Consider the following 18,984-nt stretch of genomic DNA (forward strand, 5'->3'; position numbering starts at 1 on the left):
AACAAACTAAGGACTTTATTTTTAAAATGTAAATTTGGGTTCATGTGTTATCAACATAAAACCATAATGTCTTCACCAGAAATGCTTAAGTAATGTGGTAGTGAATATAACTGAATCCACATACTGGATATAGAAAGTTGGTTTCCAAGCAATTGGATATTTTGTATTTTTACATTAGCAAGAAATTCAAAAGATGCAGTTCTTGATGAGCAAATAAAACATTATCTCTACTTATTCATTTAACAACTATGTACTGGGTACCTTCTAGAGCCAGGCACTATTCTAGTGGCAACAGTAACAAAACAGAAAGGTTCTTGCCCCCACAGAACTTACATGCTAATATGCATGTGGGCACATGTGCATTTAGGAGGCTCCAAGTGGGGGTCGGGAGAAAAAGAAAGAAGTGTAGGGGTCATAGGAAGCAAAAGGGTAGTTGCCCTTTTATATAGTCAGGGATAGCTATTTTGATAAAGGGAATTTGACCAGAAACCTAACGGAAGTGAGGGGAAGAGCACACAGATATGCAAATAACTGAGGGAAAAAGATTCAAGCACAGGGAAACAGCAGCTAAGACCCTGGGCAGAAGCCCGCTGAAAGAGTAGTAAGGGGTCAGCGTATCTGAAGGAGAATGGAGGAGGCAGAGGTGTGGCTCTGAAAGGCAAAAGGGAGTCTATTTCCAGAGAGTAACCTGGCTTCTATTAACTGAAATGGGAAGCCACTGGAGTGACACGATTGCTCATTCTGGTTTAAAAAGAAAAAAACAACACCTTAATTTCATTAAAAACCAAAAGATGTTTCAGTGTTAGTATGAATTTTCTGCAAGACATTTAGAAAATGGAAAAAGATCAATTCCCTTTAAATCTCTGAGGCTAATTCATTGTTTTCAGTTTAAGTAGACTTAACACAATGTGGGGGCTTAAAATGGGCTCTCATGTACTAACTAGCATTAAGTTAGACCTTAAAGATGGAAGCTTAAGAACACTATTTGACTTTCTTATTGAAGCACATCTATTCTTTAAAATCACCAGCCAAAGCTACAGGCAGGAGGGGAAAAAAAAAAACTATTGAAATGGATTTGAAATTTATACTTTTTAAAATTGTGCACAGTAACAAAATTTAGCAACACAAAGGATTACAATTTCAATTAATTGATGTTATTCAAGAAAACTACAAAATGCAAGCTAACCTTCAAGTGTGTGTTGGAGCTCCAACACTTGATTAATAAGTCGTGTTTTTTCCTCCAGTTCCACCTGATTTTCAGCATCAACTGCTGTAATAAAAAGGTTCAAATTTACTATTTATTAACATTAGGTACCATTAGTGTAGTGTAGCACTGAAAGATCTGCAAAATGTTTTATGTTCATTATCTTACTTGACTTATAAAAGAGCCCTGTGAAGTAAAAAGTTCTATCCCCACATTGCAGATAAGGGCACCAAGGTGAAGATAAAGTGTTTTGCCAACATCTCACAGTTAAGGAACAGAAGCTGCCTTAAATCCTTTTCAGAACTAGAAGGGACATAAATAAGTAATTAGCCAAATCCCAGCCTCTAAAATAAGCTGTTCTTTCCATTACCTAATAAAGCAAAAGCATCCACAAAACAAGGAACATACAAAAAAAGGAAAATAAAGAACATACCATCCATGTCAGCATTCATCATCTTGGATAGCAAACTTTGGGACCTTGGATAGAAAATCCTTGATGACTGATCTGCAATAAGAAAAAGGTAGAAACACAGACACACAGCAATAAAACATAAGCTTGTTTTTTCAAAAGCAAGTGATGTGGTCTAGTAGTGTCCTTTCATATGCATTACTGTTTCTAGGGTTTCCAGGCGGGAATTCCCACCTGTTCTCAGGAAATTGTTTCGCTTTTCTGTTCCTGAATCCCAAGAAAAGTTGGTTGGGAAATTGGGAAAATCGGCTCCTTGAACCCAGATGGTTGGTAGTATCGGCCATCACTTTGTGGAAACGATTCATCGTAGAGAACAGAAAACAGTTTGTATCTCGGGATTCAGGAAAGGGAAAGCAATGAAAATTCCTGAGAACGGGCGGGAATTCCCTCCTGAAAACCCTGTTTCTAAGGATAAAACAACGGGTAAGTAAGCAAAGGATATGTACAAATAGTTTACAAAGAGAAGTTTTAAGTGAACAAGAGAAAATGTTGAATTTCTTGGTAATCAAAGAAATGCATAATGAAATACCACTGCATGTTTATTGTTTTTTAAAAGATCAATGCTAGAAAAGTTATGGAAAACTAAAATAATCTCATTGTGTATTAATATACTAAATGCTTTACATATGTTATTAGTTCATCAAATCAACAGAAGGACATTGCAATTTACAGATGTGAACACTATTAGCTCAGAAAGGCCCTGTATCTTGCCTTACATTTCACGGCCAATGTCTGTACCAAGGTCTAACTTAGGTCTACCTATCAAGTCCTGTACCTTAGGTCTAACTATAAAGTCCTTTTTTCATTATGCAACGGAAGAAACTTTAATATGGCCCTCACCTAAGTTTGCCAAACATCTTACAACTCTTGATGTCAAATTCCTTTGATATTTCTTTTAACTGAAGATAAATTTCATTCCCTTCAAGCTGCATCAATTGTTCGCGTTCGTTCAAGTGTTGACTTCTGGTTACATAAATGCACAAATTAAGTAACTGTTTAGCCAAACGAGGATCTGAACGGGAGTTGACAATAGCTCGCTATATTGAGCTTAATCGACGAGCACCGGCACAGAATATACTGGCATAGCTGTGGCTCCCCAGGCAGGTACGGGGTTGGGAACACAACATAGTGTGTCTTTTAATATTATTACGTCATAGTACTGGAATCGGGATTGTACAACACAGGTCCTGCTTTTCAGGACTGGATCCTCTTCTTTCCAATCCTAAGCCCACAACTTGCTCAGTAGGACCCTCGAGAGAAGCCCCTGAAGAAACTGACCCGGGAGCTGCTCTACGCGCCTGGAAAGACGTCGCCAGCCCTCACCGTACCGCGCCCTCGCCACCCTCCCCGCCTCGGCGTCCTCTCCCCCACCTCCCCGGCTCTCGGCAGGGCAGCCACGGCCAGGTGTAGGCGTGCCAGGCCCCATCGCACCCAAACGCCTCTCCCGCAGGCCCGTCTCAGGGCGGGCGGGGACGGAGGGGGCCTGGACAACTGCCTTCGACTCAGGAGCGGCGGGGAGGAGGCAGCAGGATGTCCGCGTCAGGAACGGCGGGCCGCCCCACCCCAAAGGAATCTCTGGGCCCAAAACGGAGAAGATGAGAAAAGAGGTTGCGCAGGGGCCCTGCAGGGAGCCAGGCCTCAGCCGCCCACCAAACGCCCACGCCCGAGGATGCTCGCCCCGGGGCCCCGGGGCGCCGAGCCGCGCCTCCAGCCCGCCCCGCCCTCGGGGGAGGCTCTCGGCGGTACCGAGGCAGCAATTCTAGTCGCCCGGGAACTCCGCCGCCCCCGACTGCCCTCACCTGCAGTTGGAGACCCCGGGAGGCGGGAGGATGGGGAAGAAGACTCACGCCCAAACACTTGGCCCAACTGACATCGGCAGCTCCTCCCTCTCCGCTCACAGAGCGTGCGCCCAGACGGGAGTCCCGCCTCGTCCTGCCCCATCACCCGCCAATCCCCACTCAGGAAGGCACGCCTGCGCATTAGCTGCCCGACGCCCCAATCATCCTTTCTCAAAGCTCCGGGATCCCACCTTTTGCCACAAAAGGACATTGGCATCCAATCAGGATTGAGGTAGTTGTGGGCGGGTCCGGGAAGAGTAACAGCCAATGACAGCACAAAAGCGAAGTTAAGGGTGAGAAAGTCTGTCAAAGTTAAGCATCTCTTCAGTCTCGCTTGGTAGGAGCCTGAAAATTGAGGTCAGAAAGAAGGTTGGTAAAAACAAACACTGGGCGAGAGAGAAATCATTGAAATTTAAGAAAAGGGCATTTGTGTCTATAACAGATAAAGAAAACCAATGCAATACCGTGGTTCCTCAATTGTAAAAGACGTGTGTGTGTGTGTATATATATATATGTGTGTGTGTGTGTATATGTATATATATTCATATATATATATATATGAATATATATACATATACATATGTATATATATAATTATATATATATATATATATATATATATATATATATATATATAATTTTAAATTCCCCAAGTCGGAAAGCTCGTAAGTGTATCTCTAGTGGATTAGTGGATTGTTCCTCTCTGCATCCTCCCCAGACTCTTATAAAATATGTAACGCACCTGGCCACTTAATAATATTTTAGAGTTGAGAAAATGCCTTGATGCCTTAATACTTTGGTATGTAGCGCTTTCTCTCACTTTATTCCATGTTGATCTTCACAGCACACACAGAAACTGAAGTTTAAGAGTAAACAAAGGTCATAACACGCAATGTGAAATACTATTATGTGCCAGCCTTTACGATGTGATGTAATTTTGGCTTGACACCGTTCGTAGATATCCAGCACTTGACATAAAGCAGATCCTGCTTGTTTTTAACATATGTTGAGTACAAGGTAGTAATACCTCACTGTTTTGGCTTTGGCACATTTTTCTGAGTTGTAGAGGTTAGACTTATGTCAACCTGTTTCTTGACTTTTTACTTCTGGCACAGTTTGCTGACATGTGGACTTAATCCTTTTAAGGACTATATAAAATACGTTAAAAAGTGTACATTTCGGTAGTGTTAAGTATATTCACATTGTTCTTCAGCCAATCACGAGCATTCTTTTCATCTTGCAAAATATAAACTCTATACCCATTAAACAACAATTCCCCATTTAGCTGTCCCCCCAGCACCTGGCAACCGCCATTGTTTTTGTCTATGAATATGACTGTTTCAGGTTCCTCATGTAAGTGGAATCAAACAGTATTTGTCTCTTTGTGACTCACTTATTTCACTGAGCATAACATCTTCAAGGTTCATCCATGTTGTAGCATGTATCAGAATTTCTTTCCTTTTTAAACCTGAACAATATTTCATTATATTTTGTTTATCCATTTATTCATCGGTGCACACTTGGGTTCCTTCCACCTTTTAACTGCTATAAATACTGCTATGAACATGGTGTGTGCAAATATCCGTTTGAGAGCCTGCCTTCAATTCTTTGAGGTATATATCCAGAAGTGAAATTATTAGATCATGTGGTAGTTGTTTTAAAAGCAAATTTTTAAAAGGTGGTATTGACATAAGAATAGACAAAAAGAAAATTAGTGGAGTCCCTGTACCTGGAAGTTGTATACAATAAAGGTGTCTGATAAGAAACAGGTGCTGGTGAGGTTATGGGAAAGACCTTTACTGTTGGGAGTGTAAATGGTACAATGTCTTTGTTAATTGGCAATGAAAAAGAAACATTATGGTGGTTCTAGTTAAATTGGCTATTCATATAAAAAATATGAAATTAGATCCAGCCACACCACAAATGAAAGTAAATTCCAAGTGAAGTAAATGTAAAATGTGAAAACAAAACTCTACACTTTTAGAAAACAGTTATCTTTATGACATCACCATACAGAAGAATTTTTTAAACCAGACTAAACAGTGCTATTCGTTAAGGAAAATATTTTAAATTTTGATTGTTTTATAATCAGCAGAGCTAAAAATTTTGAAAACAGAAAAGAAGACATTTTAATCGAGTTAAAAACAAGCCACAGTCTGGGAGAATATAGTAAAGCTCTGAAAATATAAAGAATTCTGACAATTTGAGATTTAAAAATATTCAAATAACATAAATAGGCAACTGACAGGAGAGGAAAACTGAATGCCAGAAAGATTTTTACTAATGTTTACCTTAACTAGTAATCAGGGAAATTCATAGTAAAACAAGATAAAAATGTCAGTTGATTCAGAAGATACAAAATCCTAATTAAAAAACCAAACTGATAGAACTGCAAAAGAAACTATCCCACAGCTGTAGTTGGAGAGTTCGTCAACCCCGTCTCTGTAATTTGTAAAACAAGTATCCATAAAATCAGTAAGGATACAGAACCCAGGTCCCAAGCTTGGCTTTGCCTTAGAATCACCTGGGAATCTCTTAATTCCAAAGAACAGGCTACACCCCAGGCTTATTAAATCACAATCTCTAGGGTTGGGCTACAGGTGTTAATATTTTTGGAAGATATGCAGGTCATTCCAACAGAGTGCAGGCAAATTTGGGAACTATTGATAAAAAAGACCTGACCAATCTCATCAACTAATTTGTCCTAATTGACATTTATAAAATATTTCACCCAATAACTAGAGAACACACCTTTTCAGATGCACAAGAAATATTCAACAAAATGGACCATAATGTATCATGAAACAAACCTGAACAAATTTAAAATGATTAAAGTCATACAAAATATTTTCTCTGCTCACAAAGATATTAAACTAGAAACCAATAACAGATGTGTGAAAAAATTGAAAACTAAACTATGCACTTCTAAAGAAATTATGGGTCACAGGTGAAGTCATAAGAGAAATTAGAAAATACTTTTAAATTAAAATGTAAACATGTCAAAATTTGTGAGATGCAACTAAAGCAGTGCTTAGAGAATTTTTTTTTTTTACCATAAAATGCTTATATGAGAAAACAAGGAAAGTTTCAAATCAAGAGTCTAAGTGTTCACTTTAAAAACTTAGAAAAAGAAGAGTAAATTAAACTCAAAGCAAGCAGAGGGAAGAAAATGATATAGAGCAAAACCCAACCTTATTGAAAAACTATAAAATAGAAAACAATGAAACCAAAAAGTGATTCTTTTAAAGGAACAATAAAATTAAAAGCTCTAGGCAGACTTATCTAGGAAAAAATGGGAGAAGACACATAAATTACAGATAGCAAGAATGATCTATCATTGTAGATTCTATAAACATTAAAAGGCTAATAAGGGAATATTATGAACAATCTTATGCCAATAAATTTGATAATTTAGATGAAATGGACAAATCCCTTGAAAAGAAAAAATATAAAAGCTCACTCAAGAATAGCATGATATGAATAGCTCTGTATCTATATTTTTAATGTCATTATTAAGTTAACCTTCCCACAAAGAATACTCCAGATACCAATGAATTCACTGGTAAATTCTTCCAAATATGTTGAGAAATTATACCAATTCTATACAAACTCTTCCAGAAAGTAAAATAGGAAAGAACACTTTCCAACTCATTTTATGAGAACAGCATTACCTTTATACAAAAATCAGACAAAGCCTTAGAAGATGTAAAATTGAACATAGACCCAGAAGTCCTGAGCAAATTATTAGGATACAATACAATATAAAAATTGCCCCTCAACAGAGAGCCTGGACAATTGTGGTTCTGGTCCCATGAGTTTCACTTCTCTTAGTAATTATGGTCTAAAGCTGATTCTAAAATTCATGTGGAAAAACAAATGACCTAGAATAACCAAAACAATTTTGTAAAAGAAGCACAAAGTTAGAGGACTTATACTACATTATTTAAAGTCTTATTATAAAACTGAAGCAATAAAATAAATGGAGCATCCAGTATAAAGATAGACACTCAGATAAATGAAAGAGAATAGAATCTAGGAATCACCCCACACATAATACATATGATCAGTTGACTTTCACAGTGGTACCAAGGTAATTCTATGAGAAAGGGGCTGGAACAACTGGAAATCAGTCTGGGGAACATGAAATTCAGCACCTACCTTATAGCATACACAAAAGTATTAATTCAAAATGGATCACAGACTGAAACATAAAAGCTAAAACTATAAATCTTCTAGAAGAAGACAGAAAAGAAAATCATTGTCCTCTTGGAGACTGCAAAATTTTTTGAGAAAGGTCACAAAAAAACCATACTATAAAAGAAAAAGTGATTACTTAAACTTTATAAAAATTAAAAATTTCTGCTCTTTGAAAGAAACCATTGAGAAAATGAAAATATAATCTATAGACTGGGGGAAAATAGTCACAATACAGCATCTGATAAAGGACTTGAATTAAGGATATCTCAGAACTCTTTCAGTCAATAACAGAAAAACATCCCAGTAAAATAATGGAATACTAGTCGGCAATAAAAGGGAACAAACTGCTGATGTAGGTGAATCTGAATTATGCTGAGTAAAACTAGCCAGACAGAAAATGTATAGACTGTATGATTTTATTAGTTTAAAGTTCTAGAGCAAACAAAACTTATCTATTGTAGTGGAAGTTAGGTCAGTGATTGCCTGGGGTTGGAGACAAGTGAAGGGGTTGACTGGAAAGGTATGAGGGAACTTTCTAGTGTTCTATAATAGCTTAACTGGAGTGGTAGTTACACAGTGTATACAATTGTCAAAAGTCATCTCCTGTAACTTACAATGTGTGTATTGCATTATATATTATTTTTCTTCAATAAAACCAATTATTTTAATGAGAAGACTATCCAGGATTTCTTTAGGGTTTGAAATATGCTAGGTATGTTACATGTGTTATTTTAGTCATCAAACAACCCAATCATCTAGGTATTAATCCCATTTTACAGATGAGGAAATCAAGGTTCAAAGAGTGCCTTGTCCAACAGTGATAGGCTGAATTGAAACCTATCTTTTTATTTGTAAAATGAGTATCATAATACCTACTGTACTGAATTGTTATTAGGATTGTTAGAGTTAAGTAAAAATAAAGGACTGCAAAGACTTTCCAAATTGAAATGACTTTGGAACCACAGCCGAAAGAAGATGGGTTGGAACTGGAAGCCTCAACCTAAGCAGTTCAAGTTCCTACTAAGACAAAAATATCAGCATTCTCCATAGGACTTAAACAAGACCCAGGGGCTCATAGTGTAATAGTCAAAATGTCTGGGATCCAGTCCACAATTATTCAGTTTATGAAGAACTATGAAAAATCTCAATTCACATGAGAATAACAATCAACAGATACCAACGCTAAGATGGCACAAATGTTGAAATTATCTGAAAAAGATTTTTAAGCAGCTATTTAAAAATACTTGAAAAAGCAATCACAAATATCCTGAAATCGAAGTTATAATTGAAAGTATAAGCAACATAATAGAATCTATAAATAAAACCAAATGGAAATTTTATGTCTGCAAAATAAAATAATTGAAATTAAAAACTGTCTGCAAAGACTCAATGGCAGGTTGCAGATGAAAGAGGAAAGCGCAAACGTGAAGATACCTCAGTAGAAATCATCCGGTCTGATCAACAGGATTAAAAATGATTGAGGAAATAAAACAACAACCCCAAAAGCTCAGGAATGAGAGATAACAAAAGATGTAGCATTTGTGTCATCAGACTCCCCAAAGGAAAGATTGCATGGTACTGTTATATAGTTGAAGAAATAAAGGCTTTCCAAGTTTGGGAAAAGATAACATAAGGGGAAGGGATGATTAGGAAAATAATGTCTAAAAGGCTCTGGGAGTGAGGTATCATGGGAAAGACTTTTTGAGAAGCTGATGGAAACACTGAGCACCGACATTACTAACATCACAAAGGGAACCTGCCAGACTGTGTTTATTTTCTGATGGAAGAATGCACCACCACCTTTGAAATGTCTTGCCAAAAAAAAAAAAAGGCAAGAAAGAAAATTGCAACATGATCTGATCAAGCCCTAACAGTAGCAGTGTAACACAAAATACAGAGGACAGAGATATGTGTTAAATCTACCTCCTGGATTAAAGTAGCAGAATCTGGCTATGGAAAACAACAACAAACAAACAAACAAAATTACACACACACACACACACACACACACACACAGTCCCTTTAACAAAAAGAAAATAATTTGCACTAGGGGAAAAAAGAATGGAAAGAAAAACAGACAAAAATCCTATGGCTTATTTTGGATGTTAAAACCATCTAAAAGATGGAAGAAAATGATTGCCATAAAGTAGAATATGGTTATTTCATAATATTCTGGGATTTTTTAAAATCCCAGAACCAAACATGTATCTTGCTAGATAATTTAAATTTTAAAGGAAGTCTAAGACAAACTGTCCAAAAAAAGATAACATAGAAAATGATAATCATGTTAGAGAGCAATATAACATTCACAAAATGTTGCAAAATGGATAAAACAGTTGCTGATAATTAAGATGTGCCCTTGAATAGAAAAAATAATCATTGAAATAACAAAAATGTGACCAAAAAAAATAAGTACACCCAAGTGAATATAAAAAGGGAGCTGAAATTTTGGCCAACCAGTCATGAAGTGAACATTCTTTAAACTATCTACTTACTTTATACAGCATTCCATAGTTGCATTATATTTTTCAGTTAAAAAATGGTTTAAAAGTAGCCACAAGTTTTCCTCTGAATATGGAAAATATGCAAGTACAAATAGAAACTACTGAAATTGAATAGAAATATTTGATTATAAAATGAACATTCATGTGATCTGGGATATGCACATATTAATATCATAAGCCATCTTAATAATGGCATAAAGTTAAAATATTCTTCATAGAGAATGGGGAACTCCAAATTGAAAATTATTGTTACAAAGCTATGAAGTATGTGAGGAAGAAATAATAAATAATAAAATAGAGAACTTCTAAGATCATTTTGATGTTCCAGTCTGACATACTCTCTTCATGCACATGAAAACTTATTTGTCTTAAGTAATTAGAGGGTTCTAAACATACGGTAGGTATTTTAAAGTGAAATATGCTAAATGGAGTCATTTTGATAAATTTCAAGTGTAACCAGGTGTGTTCCCTGATACTTTAAGCTCATTGATTTGCAAAATGTGTTTCATCTCATTCCTAAATAAGAACTCTCATTTTTCTTTTTACTTGTTTTTTTCCCTTGAAAGGTTACTGAATTCATTGGAGAATGAGTGTTGTCCCAAATTTGGTGAGTAAAGAATATTTTCTACTTGCTGAAACTTGGTTTCAAAACTAGACTTAATACTATGCCGTACTATTTGGTAAATGAAGTTCTTCATGTATACTTTTCTCAAGAGTATAATTTCCTGATAATAACCGATAGTTAGCGAATTTGATCGGAGTTATTTTCTTTCATTTGTTCAATAGAGAAAAAGAAATTACCGGTATAGTTTTAGAGTTTCTCAAATGAGATTTAGAAGGACATTGGGGTCTCCATGGAATCAAGCTTTGAACTTTATGAAAAAAAAAAAAAAGAAAAGAATTAGGAATGATTATGCAGTCTTGATGCTTGTTTTTCCTGTAGACAAAGTTGCTTATCAGTGTTTCCCTAAGATTGGTTCTTATGCCACGTGTTGTATAAGATGAGCTTTTAAAAATAGTGACATATTTTATTGTAATTGAAAAATACGAATAATACAACCAACCCTCAATTTGCAGATGTGGTTGCCTAGAACAAGCCAACTTCAAAATGATGTTAATTAAATGATTAATTTACTATGCCAAAACTGTAATGCTGGTATGCAAATGACTGTTTGGAAAACCCTGATCTATCAAAAGTGCAACAGGCATTGGTTTGAAGAAGAGCAAACCTGGGTTCCAGTTCGGGCTCAACCAATATTTGCTCATTCAATCCTTCATATATATATTAGTTAGAAAGTTTATTTTAGTATTTATTATGAGCTATAGATACTATAGAATTTCCAAATGTTTGAAATTGACCATAAGCCTGTGGAGGAGGTAACTTTATTATAGACACGTTTCCTCAAATGAGGGATTAGAATAGAGTTAATTCTGCTTTTCTAATATTGAATAAAATAACATTGAGGAATTAATCAAATAACACTACCAATGAGTGATAGTGGATTGTTCCCCATATTTAGAAGTGAACCTTTGATGCTTTGGCTGTGTCTGACCGTTGTATCCTTAGCAACGTTCCTGCCATAGGTTCTGAAAGTTTTCCTGATTTCTTAGAACCACTTCATTCTAGCTTTTTATGATTTGAGTTTTCTGTGATTCTCTGTATCTGAACCTACTATTATCAATCATTTCAGCTGGGTACATGTTCCACTAAATTATTATAAAATAATCTGCTTTAAAATCAAGACTAATCATTGGGCTCTGGAAGCATAAAGGGGATTCTGTTTTAATAAGACAAAGTGATTGTTAGAAGGGCACAGGAGTTGAAGCTGCAGTGATAACTAGTATTTTATAAAAGAACACACATGAGTTGCTAGGAAGGCTCTAAAGTGCTAGGCTGCTAATAGATTTTCTTACTTTCAATACACAAGCATAATCCTCCTAGTTTTCTGTTTCCCAGGTAACCGTTTACACTAAAAATAATCAACGTGGGGAAGTTCTGTCAGGCTGTGTCAGGATCTGAGATTTTGCATGACATACAAGCTAATAAGTTAGCCTGCTGCGATTTCATGGATGCCGGAAGAGGAAATGAGATTCCTGGTCAGTCTAAGGACTCTGTTACTCACTGCTTACTAGCAACATTACTTTATGTGGGTTTGCTTCTGTCCCCCAAGTCCCACGGTGGAGAGCCAGCACCCCAGATAGGTGCCTGCACACGCAGTGGGTTATGGAACAGGAGAGGAACGTTGAACTCAGGGAAACTTGCTTTTGCAGCAAGTGGAAGCAAGTTCTATTTTCTGCCAGGGGGAGGCAATCCCTCATGCTTTGGGGTATCTCTCTGCAAACACACCCTGAGAAATGGCCCCGGTAAAGGTCAGAAAGGGCCTTGTGCTCTTGGCATGGCAGCAAAAGCATCCAGTGACACTCAGGGCCCACGGCGGATGGCCTTGCCCCAAAACCTCTAACTCCAATACTCTTTAGTTCTGTGACAAAGTTCTATTTTTCTTCTTCTTTCCTTATACAATCATCTCAAGGGAAATACTGCAAAATGTCTCATAAAATGTTGGAATGCCTATAAGTAAAAGAGGAAGAGGACTACAGTGGTTGGTAATGGAAGAAGCATCAGAAGTCAATAGCACGATAATAATAGTATGTTTAAAATAAATCAAGTCATATTTTGTAGCTCTCCCCTACCCTTTCTTTTTCACGATTTCACCAAACTTTGCAAAGATCAGAAAGAAGCACGCACCTGTTTGTGGCTTGTTGGAAAACAAATGGTTACAATTAATCCTTGCCAAGATAGTTAGACACCCTCATCCCAGCAAAAGCAGATAAAGCCTTCCCCAGCTTGAAGCAGAGACTTGGCTGGGCTCCCTTTCTTCTCTAGTGACACCAGAAAATAAGAGAAAGCCTTGCTCCTAAGGGGTCGGGACTTTGCCTGTGTCCTGCTCACAAAAGGCCTGCGTGTCTGGTCTAAAAGCTGACGACACCCATTGAAATCAGTTCAAGCCCCCTTAAAGCTGCAGAAGAAAAGCTCCTCGAGTTATGGTAGAAGACTAGAACTCTTGCTGCTCGTCCTTGATGGTGGAATTGTGAGTTCTGGAGTTTGAAGCAGGTTTTCTTTATCTGCTACGTGAAGCAAATTATAAGACAATATCATGCAGCCTTCATTTTGGGAGAAAATTGATGACGGCCTTCAGAGGTATTGTGGAGTCCACCCTTCTCATCCACCCAAGTTTCTTCAGAGGAGCGCTCTGTGGGTCTTCATGTTTCAGGAAATTAATTGCTCTGAGAACATTGTTTCTCCCATCCAAGGGTTTTACATTCAAATACATTTTAATATTTTTTTTCTAGCAAGCATCATTTGGCCACAGCCCAGCTCGGCATTTTAACATTTTTGTGCTAGCACCTCTATGCTTCAGTCTGGGATTTGATGTAAAAGGTATACAGTCTACTCTTAACGTCACCTCAGAAAATTGTCATCAACTCAAAAAGCACTGGCCCTTGCTGGGTTGCAAGTGACTATCTACAAATATGGGACTGATGCTGCTTGTCCTAAATGTCTGCTGGGAAGGTGACATAAGAAAATCTGAGGGAAAGTTGCCTGGCATGGTGGCCTGTAAGCACTGATCGTATCTGAATGGAGACCTCCTCTCCCTGAAGGCACCGTCTGATCTTCAATAATGTAGCCTCCTTGCCAAGCACGTGTGTGTCCATAAATACTGGTTGAATGCATGAAATGTTCTGCTCTGGGTCCTGACTTTTTCTGTCTCATAAAAAGCAGTCATGTTTGTGCTACTGTCACTTCAGAGCTCACATTACTTTCTATCAAATTATCTTATGGCCCCTCATCACATCTCTGTGAGAAGATCTCTGTGAGTTTCAGTCGTGGCTCTTCACATTCACAGAGCATTAGACACACATAGCACATCACCTAGAGTGACCACTGATGTCACCCCATCATAACATATGTCTCCGACAACTGTCAGAAGATATTCACAATCAATTAACAGACACCCTGAATGCCATTTAAGGGCCATAGTTAGGGAACTGCTGGTGACCATAATATTTATGTATTCTCTTTGAGATGGTACACTGCTGACCTCTAGTGGGGAAATTGATTCAAAATAAGTTTTCTAATATGTGGAAGTAAGCTATTAATCCTGACACAAGTGCTGGTTTTGAGATGCATGCGAAAATTCCGGTGCTAGGATTAGGGACATCTATCAAAACATCACTATTGCCCTTTGCAGTTTCAGTGATGCATGCAAACATTGTCTTGGAAAAATGAAACGTAGAGAGTGGTAAATTTAGTTATAAAACACACAGTCTCCGAGGGTGGAGAGCGAGGGACATGGGACATAAATTGTAAAGGCCACGCTTCAGCACAGTCATACTTATTTGCTTTACTTTTGTTTTTATTTTGAAACAATCTCAACTACCCCAAATCGGCCACTATGCCAAGAAGGATTGTTTTTTCCCTGAGCAATCGGAGAGTAAGTTGTCAAACCAATACCCCATCACCCTGGGTACCTCAGTGCCTGTTTCCTGCAAACAAGGACTTTCTCCTTCACAATCGCATCGGAACCAACAAAACCAGGACAGTGACAGCCATACATGACTCCCACCTAATCTTCCAAGTGCACAGACGTTTCACCGGTCGTCTTGACAATGTCCATGATAGCAAAAGCATCTGGTTTGGCGCCACGCACTGCATTTACCTGTCACGTCGCTTTAGCCTCCTTCAATCCTGAACAATTCCTCAATCCTTACTTGACGTTTATGACCTTGATACTTTAAAGATTATAGGATAGCTATTTTGTACAATGTTTCTTAATATTAGTAAGTTGACAAGACTATCACAGAAGTGATGCTGTGTTCTTCTCATTGCACGCTGCCAGTGGTACGTAGTTTCTACGTATCCCTTCCGAGTGAGGTTAACTTTGGTGCCTTGATTATGGGGGTGTCTTACTCCATTTTCTCTTAATTAGCAAGTCTTTGGGTGGGAGAGATGTTTTGAGATTGTAAATATTCTATTTCACATTAAACTTTGTTTATTTCAGAATAGACTCATGGTTTCCTAATTTATTGAGTGGATTATAATCTTCTTTATATCCTTAGAGAAGGAGAAGAGGAAGAGCTACATAGGATCGCAAAATCTTTTCTATGTGGTATTTTAATCAAGTGTGTAGAGATTCTATTTCTACTGCCTTGTGTCATTAAAATTCTCACTTACACTGACTTCAGTTCTTCTCTTGTAAATTACTCTCCACAAGTGAGATAGGGAGGGATGGCCAACAAGGAAAAATATTCCTTTACTCGTTCAACTATTTAACAAATATTTCATGAAAGCCTGCTGTGTTCCAGGCGCTTGGATCAGGCTATAAGTCGGGCGCGTCTGCTTGGAGCTGGAAGCGGGGCTCCTCTGGCAGTGAAGGCCCGCTGGATGCTCGCAGAAGGCCGGTGTAGACAGTATGTGCTCCTGTTACCACACGGCTGGCCTTGCCAAGGTTGTTACCTCTCATTTCTCTCAGAAGATGGGGGCGTTACTACACCGAACGTTGGTATTTTCACAGAGCTCTCAAATTCAGGACTCACATTAGGATTATGATCTGAACTTCTACGTATCAGATCGAACAGCTTGACAAAATGGGGATGCAGAACAGAGCTGTTCTTGTCACTTCTGTACTGTTTCTCATAACGCTGCCTCCTCGTTTAAAGTAATACACCAGCCCGTTTGGTCTCATTTTCAACACTCTAGAGAGGTAGAGTCGTCGGAGCAGTTTTACCTCATTGTGCGTGACGCCATTGCTTTTTCTCCCTTTTCCCCATTTCCTCCACAAATCGTTTTGACCATTCTGTTTTGTCTTTCCCGTGTCTTTCCTGCTCTCTTGATGGCCTTCTGTGGCCTTCTTTCTCCCTGCTGTGCCTCCCTCACCCCCCCCCACATCTGTGTTATCCCCAGCCCCCCCTTTTCTTCTCTCTATCCTGATCTCATGGCCTGACCTTTGCACTTTTTGCTTCTCTGCTCCAACCACTGACTACTCTGCCTATTGTATTGTTGTCTTATGAGTTTAGAGAGAAAGGAATAACATCACTAACCTGAGTTGAATATTTTTTTGGAAAAGTTTTAGTCTCATTATTTTAAGTACATGGAAAGGAAGTCTTTGGCTCAGATAAGTTCAGGTTTAAGCACTTACAACTTGAATATTACTGGATAGTTAAAATCATTGCTGACAAGTCTTATGAACTGTTCATATACAAATATTGCTGCTAAGGCTAGTATTTCCTTTGTTTATTATTCATTTATGGAGTGTGCTTTTTCCTTAGTAGCATTGAGATGGAATATTTACATAGTCTCAAAATATCTCTCCCCCTAAATTCTTGCTAATTATTAAGAGAAAATGGAGTAAGACACCCCAGTAATCAAGGCACCAAAAGTTAACCTCACTCGGAAGGGATAAGTAGAAAGCACATACCACTGGCAGCGTGCAATGAGAACACAGCAGCATTTCTGTGATTGTCTTGTCAACTTATTAATATTAAGAAACATTTTACAAAATAACTTCCCTATAATCTTTAGAGTATCAAGGTCATAAGCGTCAATTAAGGAATTATTCTGGATCAAAAGAGGCTAAAGTGACGTGACAGGTAAATGCAGTGTGTGGCTCCAAACTGGATGCTTTTGCTATCATGGACATTGTCAAGACGACCGGTGAAATGTCCATGCACTTGGAAGACTAGGTGGGAGTCATGTATGGCTGTCACTGTCCTGGTTTTGTTGGTTCCGATGCGATTGTGAAGGAGAAAGTCCTTGTTTGCAGGAAATAGGCACTGAGGTACCCAGGGTGATGGGGCATTGGTTTGACAACTTACTCTCCAATTGCTCAGGGAAAAAACAATCCTTGTTGGCATAGTGGCCGATTTGGGGTAGTTGAGATTGTTTCAAAATAAAAACAAAAGTAAAGCAAATAAGACATGACTGTGCTGAAGCGTGGCCTTTACAATTTATGTCCCATGTCCCTCGCTCTCCACCCTCGGAGCCTGTGTGTTTTATAACTAAATTTGCCACTTTCTACGTTTCATTTTTCCAAGACAACTTTTTGCATGCATCACTGAAACTGCAAAGGGCAGTAGTGATGTTTTGATAGATGTCCCTAATCCTAGCACCGGAATTTTCGCATGCCTCTCAAAACCAGCACTTGGGTCAGGATTAATAACTTACTTCTACATATTAGAAAAACTATACTGTTAATCTTGTTTTTTAAGAAAACAATTATAGTATTAATATAACATGAAAATGTAATAACCTGTTATCCCTTCACACTAGTAAGTAATTTATTAATTAACTAAGGCATTTCCAAGTTCTCTTCCCATCCTAATCCATGTACATAAATAACTTTCACATGGTTGTAATCACATCAGAGACACAACTTTATATTCTACCTTTCTTGTCTGAACGTATTCCAATACTGTCAGAGAGCCTCTGGGGCTTTCCTTGCCCTCTGATTCTATGATTACATTTTTGAAACACTGACCTCATAACATAACTAGGGGACCATATTTCATTATTCAATACCTGCAATGCAGGCACCTTATTGCTTCTACCTCGTCAGTGTAATGCAGTTATGCTATCTACCTAGTAATTCCTACCCTGATGCATTGTCATTTGACAAAGGCTTTGACGTCCCTGAGACCTGGGCTGGAATCCCAGCTCTGCTTTGTACAAGTAACTAAATCTTTCTGAGCCCCCATTTTCAATCTGAAAAACAGGGATAATATTTATCACATGATACTTGTGAGGATCAAATGAGATAACGTATGTGAAGCTGTCCGCATGGTGCCTGGTGTGTAATAAGCTCTCAATCAATGTTTGTTGTCACCATTGTTCCTCTAAGAGATGCATGGCTAGTTAGTAAAATGTGGCCGTACCCCAAATATTTAATTTTGCAATTCTCTTAGTTTTTTAATGAGTGATGGGTTATTTTTTAGATAGTATCAAGTGTCCCAAGAGTTAATTAGGATTTCTAAAGAAACCAACTGATTTTCTAATCATCACCAGAGTTGAAAACCTATAGGAAAACTAGAGTGACAGCTGATTAATCATCTTTCTCCAATACTTGCTTTAGTTTTTCTGCCTTCCAAAAACTGTTTTAAGAAAACCCCAAACTCTTAAAGATGTAATCATTAGAACATGAAAGAAATATTACACACACAGTTTGCTTTTTAAAAATTAAAAAGTGATCAGTTTGCTATGAATTTGATTTTAAAAAGTGATCAGTGAGCCATGAATTTGCCAATGCCTTTCACAGTCAAATAATTACATATTATGGAGAAAGGGTAATGTCCCAATGTACAAAATGGACCAATAAAGGAGACTGTTTGTGTTAGTAAAAAACATTCCCCAAAACCTGTTCTTTAAGAAATTCCTTGAAATATAGGCTCTGCCTGGGCAATTATGTGCTCGACGATCACTAAATACTTCACAGAGAGGCATTGCCTGAGAAATTTGGTGTTTAGGGGCCAAGAGTCACTGTCAACTGTGCCTGGGTCTCTCAGATCATACATCAATTACATCTCATTGACAGAAATTCTGGTGTTATCCTATTTTAAAGCAGAAGGACAGGAAATCACGGTGTAAGTTGAGGAACATTTACCAGGTTTGACAATTAAGTTTGCAAACTTGTTGCAATGATGTTGCTAAACTTTTTTGACATTAAGAGGAATATTCATTATGAATTTGTACCAACTGGGCAAACAGTTAACCAAGTTTAC

The 18,984-nt window shown here is 37.9% G+C and overlaps 1 protein-coding gene across 12 annotated transcripts in view; it reads right to left on the minus strand.

The window, feature by feature from the left end:
* The window catches only part of SCOC (short coiled-coil protein), a 60,990-nt gene that overhangs the window by 2,032 nt on the left and 39,974 nt on the right, over positions 1-18,984 (minus strand). Inside the window, exons 2-4 of one of the 12 annotated variants that reach the window (XM_088792605.1) lie at positions 3,703-3,856; positions 1,638-1,709; positions 1,187-1,267 (exon numbers count right to left, since the gene is read on the minus strand). In XM_088792605.1, coding sequence (XP_088648731.1) covers positions 1,187-1,267; positions 1,638-1,659 — 103 coding nt within the window. In that variant the 5' untranslated portion in view covers positions 1,660-1,709; positions 3,703-3,856. The other 11 variants (XM_088792604.1, XM_019730807.3, XM_019730808.3 and 8 more) reach the window with 11 other exon arrangements.

The sequence above is a fragment of the Rhinolophus sinicus genome, chromosome 15 (assembly GCF_057876585.1).
Source record: "Rhinolophus sinicus isolate RSI-liver-muscle chromosome 15, RSI-T2T, whole genome shotgun sequence".
In the NCBI taxonomy this organism is placed as follows: domain Eukaryota; kingdom Metazoa; phylum Chordata; class Mammalia; order Chiroptera; family Rhinolophidae; genus Rhinolophus; species Rhinolophus sinicus.